Here is a 10,096-nt window from a genome sequence, read left to right on the forward strand (position 1 = left end):
GAATGTTTCAAAGAAAAGTAGGTTAAAATCTCTATAATTATGTGCTATTATGCATTAGTCATATGTAATCAAAATAATAAAATGCATTGAAGTGTGTGGTTTCAGTGAACGAAATGCTAACAAATGTTTTTGGTGTACTTTCATAAGGGTGTAAATGTGCAACTGGTTCTCGTTTCTATCAGCATGAAGGGAGACTTTTTGTTTTCTAATGAATATTCACTCAGTATTTGGTGAATCTTCCTAAAGGTCAGAGAAGATCAGGAGAAGAAACGACTTGAAGAGGAAGTGCAGAGCCACTCTTTGCCTCCACATCAGCAAGTAGGCCAGCAGTCGGGTCTGGAGGTGTCTCAGTCACAGCCGGTGCCGCAGCCTGCAGCCTATGTTGCGCCCCAGCCTACCCAGCACAGCACACAGGTTAGCGGCCAGCCAGCATCGCAGCAGAGTATTCAGAGCTCGAACTACGGTACTGCTCAGTCGACAAATGTCACCGGGATGTCCCAGGGGGTTCCCCAGGCAGTATATGTTCCCCAGTCGAGTGGACAAGTCCAAGTTCCCATTCAGGGACAGAGTGTCAGTGGCATCCAGCCAGAGTCTGAAGAGTCTGAGTCGGACCAACATCTACAACAGACTGCAGGAGGTATAATTACTCAATCTGAGAGACCATAATGATCAGATTCCTAAAGGTTTGTGGTTACCAACCAGTTCACCGTTTTGTCTCTTGTCCAGCTCGGGACCTGGCGGACAGATTACCTGGTTCCTCTGCCCTTCCTGAGGCCCTGCCTCCTCAGCCTAAAGTATCCTACACTTCTCCAAATCAGCATCTTCAGCCGCAGGCGTCATGTTCTCAGATGCAAAATGAATCGATGTCAACGGTGAGAAAATACAAGAAAGATTCTCCTTCTTAAACTCTTGCTTTATCTTCAGAAGAGTTGCAGGCACTTCGTCGTTTTTGTGTCTGTAGGACCTGTTGGCAAACGCTAGTCACAAAAATTTAACAGGTTTAATAAATCTCTTTTAAAAAAGAAGGCTCCTTGTCTGAGGCATGACCAAATATACTGGTCACGATTTTATGAATGTAGATAAGAAATGAGACAAATGAGGCATAGCTTGTTTGAATATGCAACATATATATTGCTCTTTTATAAAAAAAATAGCCAGTTGGCTGTAATCTGCATGGTATCTTTTTCCACCACAGGTGCAAGCCGGTCAGCCTGAAGTGGTTCCTAGTGCGCCCACCAACTCGTCGGCTTCAGTGACGCCTCCACAGGTATAATATCGGCTATCACATCATTATGACTTTGCAGAGTAATTGTGAAATCTGAAACCGTTGTTTGTTTGTTTTTCACAGAGTTTTGCTTTGGTCAGATCTATTGTTTATAGGATAATAGCTTGGAGAAATTTTCTGGACACACCCCTCTTTGTCTGAACTCAGCCTTTCAAAGCAAAAGCTAATTTGTTTAGTGGTTGTCGATTTACAGAATCCACATTCCCTGCTTGAAGTGCTGGTTTAGGCAGCAGGATCATAACTATCCTGTTCGGTTTCTCTCCCCCTCCATTGACTTGACTTTTATCTTCAGTCTGCCACTCTTACCTTGTGCTTTTGTTTGTTTGTTTTTTATAGTACGGAGTTTACTACCAACCATCGCCTCCCCCTCAGGTAGATAAAATGTACCTTTGTCCTGCTACAGCCTTTTAATACGTCCTCAGTCTAAAGAGTAACATGCTCAGGGAAACTAAAGGAACACGTTCGTACTAATCTGTAGACTCCTGTAGCTGTCTACTGTAGTAGTTGTAGCGGTACAAAGTGTTTTCTACTTAAAAAAAAAAAAAAATAAATAATAAAAAACCTGCAAAGAAGACACTTTGTTTTTCGCTTAGCAACCCCCTGGCCCTAGTGTCAGATAGATGAATCATAGGTGAATTCTGTAGCAATGTTATCCAACAGGTAAGTGCATGTGACTTTAAAAGAGCGCAGAGGAAATCTCTGACAGATGTACTGTAGATTAGTGAGCAACCAGGCCTTCACAAGGTGCCCTAAATACCTGTATTGCTGCATTCTCCCAGCTTGTCTTTTAATGGCGTTCCTGTCCAGATGTCTTTTTTTCTTTCTTTTTTTTTTTCTTTTTTTTTTTTTTGCTCCTGGTCTTCGATGTACATTTCCTTTAGTATGTTTATATTCTCTCTCATCAAGCCCTGACGCCACCTGTCTCCTGTTATGTTTCTTTCCAGCCACAGTTGGAGAGCAGCAGCACACTGGCCCAAACTCCGAGTGGAGCTCAGCAGCCGCAGGTGACCCACAAAACCTCTCCTGCTAATGCTTTACATGCCTTTTAAATCTTGCTTCAACCTGTTTTTAAAATGTATATTTTAAAAACAGTATATTTTTTTTTACATTGTAAATTTTTACATTGTATACATTGTATATTGTATATACATTGTATATACAATATATATACAATGTAAACTAACATACGTACATAATGAGTGAAATTAATGTTTTGATTTTGGTCTCAAACATCGAAAAGGTTCCTCTTGTATGCAGGGAATACAGCACACATTTGGCTGCAGCACACATTTGGCTGCAGTATATACATTTTATTCAGACTTCCTACTGGTTTGCTTGACAGTGACTGCATGAGCGTTTTTCTGTCTACTTTTCTTTGGATTGTTTAAAGTTTCTATCTGTTTTCCATGAACACACAACTCTTACTGTGTTTTGTGCCATTGCTTTCTTCCACTCTTTCCTTCTGCATGCTGCTTATTCTTGCATGGCTTTTAGCCTTGGGGGAATGATCCAAGTCCTCCTATCATGTCTCCACCAATCAACGCAGAGCACCTATACTTCCTCTATCAGGCTTCATGCCTCTCTGTTTTGCAGGTACTTTTCAGAGCACTAAACTTGTGTGGGTGGTTGAATTTGCTGTCAAGCATTTCTTTCACTTCTCCTTGGCATGGCTCCTTAGACTATGTAGTCATTCCTGGGGCAAAAATACCTGCACCACGGGGCAGGTATTTCATGCATTTATAGGAATAGTTTTCGTTGTGTTGCCTTATCAGTCTATTAAATGTGTTCCTGCATGGTGTTATCTGGATTTAAACCAACACAAACCAATACAATCTGCAGCTAGCTGTATCAGTTAGTGTTAGATTTGACCTAAAAGGCTGTGGTTTGAAATTATACTTTAAACTGATGAATGTGGAATCTGTATTTATTCTATCATTAATTGTTTTAAGAGTAATACAGTGGTGCTTAACTGATATATATATATAAAAAAAAAGTGTGGAACAAAATGAAAGTAACCTATATGTGGAAATGGTTTCCATCTAAGCTCAGCAGAGACGAAGACAGATTCAGAGGGAAATGAAAATTGTTGCACAGCAGTAATTGGTTTCTGAAGTGGGCTGGCTATGACTGTCCACTTATTTTTCATTCTTTAACATAGCGCCATCTGGTGGATGACTTTGATAAATGTATTTCTATACTAGATTTTAAAAAATGGATGTAATCGTTATGGAAACTGTAGAACTGAGGTGTCGTAATTATAGTGAGGAGACATCAGAGACAGAAGTGTCTTTTAAAAACCCTACAATTATGAAACTTCAGAAAATATACTTTAATCATAACGAGACGTAAAATAAATTTTTTTTATGATGAAATCTAAAATTGTAAAAAGTAATTCAAGAAAATAATATTTAGTAAGTAGAATTATATTTCTATGACACTTTATTGAAGTTGAAAAACAAAAAGTGCTTTAAAGTAAAACAAGAAATGACGTGTAAGGAACCAAAGAAATCACGTTGAAATGGATCCAAATTAAAATCTTAATTTCATTTTAATGAAAGTAAATAAAACATATTCATGATTTGTCAAACCAATAAAATATCAAACAGTAAAATATGGATGAAAGTAATAATTTAAAGATAATTTATTAGATTTTTTTGTTTAGAAATGCTAAGCTGTGCTGTTTTTAAGTGATCTGAAAGGTTCACTGGTAAGATTTCTGGTAATCGTTACCAGTATAATAGTTAAGATTTAGTCATGAGTTTGTTTAAATGTGTGTTTTAGGGTTCTGTGAGTCTTCCTCTCTCAGCACCAGTAGAACAACCTGCGAGTTCTTCTGCTTTAGTGCCGCCATCTGTTGACAGGTATGACGTTGTTTTTCTCTACTTCTTGCATATACGCTCTAATTTATGTTTGCAAACCACAAAAACTGATAGTTTGCTTGAGAATGTTGGGTTATTCTTTTTCACTTTTTGTTTCATAAGAGCATCAACAAATGCTCAAAATATGATTGAATGCAAACGCTGTCACTTTTAATTTGCACCGTCACCAAAACACGCCACAAAATCTCCCAGTATCTGGGAGTCTGCTCATCGTCTTTTGCCTGAACTTGTCTCCTCCAGCTGCCTGTCAGACGCAGCTTCAGGTCTAAGTGACGGTAACGATGGCGGTTCTACGTCTGGGGGTCGCCACGAGGGCCGCACCATGAAGCGTCACCAGCGGCGATCTGTCCGCAGCCGCTCTCGCCATGAGAAGACCGCAAAGGCCAAGCTAAATGTTCTCAGTGTATGAAGTTATCCTGCCAGTACTGAGTTCTTTCTGCTCCCGCGTTTATTTGTCACCAATCAGTTTTACCTGAAATCTGCTGCAGATTTCTAATGTGGGAGATCGAGTCGCAGAGTGCCAACTGGAAACTCACAACAGGAAGATGGTGACCTTCAGATTTGATCTAGATGGGGATAACCCTGAGGAAATCGCCCACATAATGGTAAAGTTGATTTACTAGTAAATGCCATTTATGTTGAACCATTTACCGTTCACTGAGCATGCAGTTTTGATGATTTTGTTTTTTCCAACCTCTGTAAGGCACGTGAGATCTGACAGTCTAAATATGTCTTCTTTTCATTTAGGTTGAAAGCGAGTTCATCTTGGAGAGTGAGCGCGAGTCGTTCATCGAGCAGGTCCGAGAGGTCATAGAAATGGCCGACGAGAAGGGAGAGAGCATTAAAGATGGCTTCCCACAGGTGCGGCTTTGTTAGCTATATGAATGAAGAGATTTCACTCCTGCTTGCTAAACCTGAGGATGTTTCTGAATACATTGTCTCTATGCAGATGAGCCATCAACAAAAACCTGAGCTGACTGTTCCCATGGTACCAGGTAAACGCACAAAATCAGTATTATTAGAGTGTTTAATTTTCACACAGTTTTATCCTTTTAGGAACAAAAGTATCTGCCTGACATGAACATGTATAAAATCATGCAAAAGGCATTTAGAGGTTAGTTTAATTCTGGAGCAAAGTGATAAATATAATGTGGGTCATCGTCCACATTTTATAATTCAATCAATTACATTTATTTTAAAAAAAAAAGGTACTTAAACTTAGTGCAGTATCTTTAAATTGTGACCTAAATTTAGTGACCACTGATTCATAAACATGTAGCACATCCACTATACAAGCAGCAGAATTGAGTCCACATGTTTTTAATCAATGTTTGATTTTTACTAAAATTATAACTGTTCTGGATTCCTTCAGACTTCTCCACTTTTTGACTTTGTCTTTGGTGTTTTTACTGACTGACTGATGGTTGAAGCTTGTTTCAGCATAATGGCTACAAAATGCTGATTTTCTGCACACTGACAAGCTGTAGATTTTGATGGACACACAGCTTTACTGACAGACTGGTGTAGTGTTTTCATTCTACCTGCATTGACCTGAAATGAGACGGGACATTGTAAAAAGCTGAGGCTGCGTGTGTGGAAACTAAAAATCTTGGCACACACTGATTTGATGCACCATGTTTTTCATTAGGCATCTCCCCCAGCACCACCACTCAGGTGGTTCATTCAACAGGACGGAGGTTCATAGTGAGCCCGGTCCCAGAGTCGCGTCTGAAAGATCAGTTCTTTGGAGCTTCGTCTGCTAATACATCCGTCGGAGACGACTTTTGCTCTGGTAAGAACGTTAGTTTTGTCCACCTTTTAATGCCAGCTTATAATTTCAGGCGATAAGGTTCTGCTTTGTTCTGCAGCTCCTTTGGGCCTCTCGCTGTCTGCTCCGTCTGGGGTTCTTCAGAGCGCGTTCAGTCAACTCAGACAGGCTCGATTGGACAGAAGCAGCACCCTCGACTCGGCTCCGACCGATAAAGAGTCGGCCCCTTCTCTGTCCTCCGATGTCTCTAACAAAACCCAGTCCCCTCCTGAAGCTGCGGCTCCCGCCACCACCGTTCCTGTCACGTCAGCGTCTTCACCTCCTCACTCAACAGGAAGAGTGTCGCCGTTGCCAACACCCGTTCCATCCCAGACTGTGAACAACGACTCGAGTCCATCGCCGCAGTCTTCCCATGAGACGGCTCACCCACAGCATCCGCCATCGACCAGCATCCCGACTTCGTCCTCGACCGTTTCTCCTCCATCCACCCAGACGTCCATACCCGCGGTACCCGGGTCACAGCCAGGCAATATGGCTGCCGGCGGTCCGTCCGCCCCTGTTTCAGAGCGGCAGGCCTTTAATAGTGCTGTTACATCCATCCATTCTCAGCATCCGCCTGCCACGACGGTACCCGGCCAGAGCCAGGCCCAGCCACACCCAGCGGAGCCTGAGGGAGCCGAGGTCCAGTCTAAGACGGCCGGCAGGGATGACATCCTAACCCTTGATATGAAGCTCCGTTCGCTTTTCAAGGACCAGCTCTCCGCCTCCTCGGTGTCGGTGGATCACGGTTCAGGCACAGGGACTTCCTCTCCTCCCACCGGAACTTCCTCTCCTCCTCCTGGAGCCGCCCTGGTTCCTCCGTCGAACCTTCCCCTCGCTTCAGGCGCACAAAGCGTTCAGGGCTCGACCACACCAGGGGGGTCAGCTCAGCCCCCTCCATCGAAGCTCCGGGCTCAGGTTTGTGAATAACTCAGCTCAGAAATAAATCCACAGCTATCTTTACTGATGCAGTGATTCTTGACCAGATTCCTTTTTACCATTTTAGACTTTACCTACTGATCTTGAGCAAGCTGCTACACCTCCATCTGAACCTGTACACCCGTTTCCTGGACCAAACCAGGTGCGTTTCTCTGCAGTATCACCACTAGATACAGAAATCAAAGATTCTCCTTACCTAATCCGTCCCATTCTAGAAAATAATCTTACGCTGGTTCATTATCCGATCTGAAGTATTCTGGTAAAAAAAAAACAAACAAAAAAACACCTGCGTCCAGATAAAGCTTAAGTTTAATGTTTTAACCATTTGTTGCCTTTAGCAGATTATTAAAAGAATTGGCTTTGTTTAGTCAGGATTTATTTTATCTTTATAATTTGCTGTGGTAACCTGACTTCACATCTGGGTCTGTTTTTATTGTCTGTGTTGTTTTCTCTGTGTGTGAACCCGCAGTCAGTGCAGGGTAATTTAGACACTCAGATAGTGAGAGCTCCAAGTCCTGAAACCGCTCAGGGAGGCGACGACGTCCAGCCTCCGGAGGCCGGTTTCACTCTGGGACGCTTTAAAGTGAGTCTCGTTAAATTTAGGATTCAAGGTTTAACTTTAAACAGCTGAACGTTTAAAAACCTCACGGTTCATCTTGTTACGTAGGTCTCTGTCGCAGCCGATAGTGCTCCAGATCCGTCCACCGTTGTGTCTTCTTCGTCCCTCACACCATCCTCTACTTCCTCGTCGTCCTCATCCTCGTCGTCCTCATCCTCGTCGTCCTCGGCGCCTTCAAGCCCAGACAACACACTCCACCAGTCGTCCCCTCTGCCTAAAGGGCCCAGTGAAGCCTCAGAGATCTCTAATGACTCTGCCAGTCAGAGCACCAACGTCGGACGCTTCCAGGTGACCAAAAGCAGCGAAGCCTCGTCCGAAACGAGTGCCGCCTCGAAAGTGGGACGATTTTTAGTCACAGGTAAGTGGGAGGTTTGAAACAAGTGTTGAAAAACCTTATATAAAAGTGGTACGTTAAAGTTCCCTTGCTTCTCTTTTGGGGGTTTGATCCAGTTTACGACAACCAACCAGTAAGAGCTGGAGGCATTAATTATAAATTATGGATGTTGTCTTATCTACATATTATACATTCAGGCTCAAATAAATGCATAGACCCACTAATCTTTTGGAAAATGTATTTTAGCTGAGAAAATAAGTTATGCCATAACATAGCCATCATCAACATTGTGACATGATTCTGGCTGAATATTTGACCACTCTTTTATCTAAAAATAGTTGATGGATTTAGATCCAGAAGCTTAATGTTAGTCCCTTCAAAAAGGCAGATGTTGGTGTATCTAGCTGTCGATTTAAGGTGAATCGTATTGTCACTTCTTCCTGTTTGAGCAGCGGACAAGTGGAAGTGAAATGGGCCCGCAGCATGATTCCACTTCCACTCTGCTTGACAGTTGGCACCATGTTGAAACAAACATTTTCTCATCAAATCCACGACCTGCAGGTCACGTCTAGCGCTTCACGGCTATATGGAATCCAAGCGTTTATTGTTTCCCCTTACGCCTTAATTAACACATAAACATTTAATAATTACATTTAAATTTATGGATTCTTACAGTTGCCTTGGCAAAAATCTGCTTTCATTTTGAAAAACAATCAAGTCTAATATCTACCCTCTTGGAAATATGAATAGGCGTTGATGCTCTAAGAAACATAGCAGACGGAGATTAAAACCATGGCAACATTGATTGCCCCAATAAATGACGATGTTCAACTCACATCCCGGCTGAGATAAAAACCCTTCATAAACGTCTCTAGTCTTTAGGGCGTTAGTTGAAGTCTAGTCTGAAGGATTTGTTTTGTTGTTTTTGCGACTTGAGTCAGACCTGTTAGTGTCTGATCATCTGATTGTTATGAAAATGTTAAAGCTCAAGCTGATGTTGTGACGTTTCTGCTGAATCCGTCAGACCCAGTGATGACAAACGTTTCTGTATCATGAGGTGAAACTCCATTTAAAGGAATGATATTCACTGTTTGATTTTCTGCAGTGACGCCAGCTCCAGTAGCAAACTCCAGCTCACAACATGGCAGCGGTTTGCCGAACGGACCGTCGTCATCGACCTCTGACCCTCCAAACCCACAGCTCCATGAAACCAGTGAGGGGGACTCTGAAACGGAGGACGAAGCCCTTCAAAAAGAAATCAGTCGCCTCAGAGAAAAGTGCGTCAAACATTTAACTTAATGTTGAGATTTTACATCATGTCAGTTCAAAAAAGATAACCTAATGTCTTCTGTCTGCTCTTGCAGACACATGAAGGAGATTCAGCTCCTCCAGAGTCGTCAGAAAGAGGAAATAGAGGCGCTGTACTCCAAAATGGGGAAAGCTCCGCCTCCATCTGTCGTCTCCCCTGCTGTGGCTCTGGGCGGAGGTCGGCGAAGACGCAAAAGCCACAGATCTCGCAGCAGCGGACAGCCCAGTCCCAGTCATTCAGGTCAGGACAGGCGGCCGATCATCTCTGTTTCCAATAAAACATGACGCCTAAACGTTTAATCCTCGTGTTTTGACGCTCAGGTCAGAGTCACGGGTCAGAGTCACCTCTGAAGCAGAGTTTACCGTCTGCAACCGGAGCTGCAGACGGAGCCGCTAGCTCATCTGTACAACCACTCACATCGTCTCCATCGCTGCCGAGCCTCAGTAGTTCTTCCACTGGTACGCTTAATATCATCAACCAGGAACTGAAATGTTTCTCCAGTTCGCAGCTCATCTGCATGAAATATATGTGCAGGATCAAGTGGAACCAGCTCCTCCAATGGGTCGAGCCTCGGCCAGAACAACTCCAACTCTCTGTCCCAAATGGGTGGAGCGGCTCCGTCCACATCGCAGACCCAGAAGACCAAGAGCACCTTTTCTGATGACATGCACCAGCTGGTGGATAACTTTGCCAGAGATGCTAAGAAAGGGCCCAAGACCGGATCCTCGGCAACTCTGGGGCTGGATGTAAGCCTTCAGTTCATTTCTATAGTGTAAAGGTTTTTATTTAAAAGGACAGTTGTTCAAAATAAGGAGCTAATATCTTACATGCAGTAAATAAATCTCAGTTGGTCCTGGAGGCTGAAGCTAGCGGCTGGTTAGAGATCAGCTGAGGTCAAACTAGACTTCACCATCTTCAAACAGC

General features: G+C 43.0%; 1 protein-coding gene across 3 annotated transcripts in view; it reads left to right on the forward strand.

Annotated features, from left to right (window-relative positions):
- Positions 1-10,096, forward strand: part of LOC106926589 (serine/threonine-protein kinase WNK1-like) — a 29,354-nt gene that overhangs the window by 15,704 nt on the left and 3,554 nt on the right. Inside the window, exons 9-28 of one of the 3 annotated variants that reach the window (XM_088006317.1) lie at positions 247-637; positions 727-872; positions 1,196-1,267; positions 1,622-1,657; positions 2,230-2,289; positions 4,067-4,146; positions 4,405-4,567; positions 4,653-4,769; positions 4,912-5,025; positions 5,114-5,159; positions 5,813-5,956; positions 6,033-6,439; positions 6,542-6,889; positions 6,978-7,052; positions 7,380-7,493; positions 7,578-7,887; positions 8,969-9,140; positions 9,228-9,412; positions 9,493-9,630; positions 9,707-9,918. In XM_088006317.1, coding sequence (XP_087862443.1) covers positions 247-637; positions 727-872; positions 1,196-1,267; positions 1,622-1,657; positions 2,230-2,289; positions 4,067-4,146; positions 4,405-4,567; positions 4,653-4,769; positions 4,912-5,025; positions 5,114-5,159; positions 5,813-5,956; positions 6,033-6,439; positions 6,542-6,889; positions 6,978-7,052; positions 7,380-7,493; positions 7,578-7,887; positions 8,969-9,140; positions 9,228-9,412; positions 9,493-9,630; positions 9,707-9,918 — 3,330 coding nt within the window. Of the gene's footprint in view, positions 1-246; positions 638-726; positions 873-1,195; positions 1,268-1,621; positions 1,658-2,229; positions 2,290-4,066; positions 4,147-4,404; positions 4,568-4,652; positions 4,770-4,911; positions 5,026-5,113; positions 5,160-5,812; positions 5,957-6,032; positions 6,890-6,977; positions 7,053-7,379; positions 7,494-7,577; positions 7,888-8,968; positions 9,141-9,227; positions 9,413-9,492; positions 9,631-9,706; positions 9,919-10,096 lie in introns of all 3 variants that reach the window. The other 2 variants (XM_088006316.1, XM_015001603.2) reach the window with 2 other exon arrangements.

This window comes from Poecilia mexicana, unplaced genomic scaffold (assembly GCF_051168715.1).
Source record: "Poecilia mexicana isolate PSO_F unplaced genomic scaffold, ASM5116871v1 scaffold_6, whole genome shotgun sequence".
Classification (NCBI taxonomy): domain Eukaryota; kingdom Metazoa; phylum Chordata; class Actinopteri; order Cyprinodontiformes; family Poeciliidae; genus Poecilia; species Poecilia mexicana.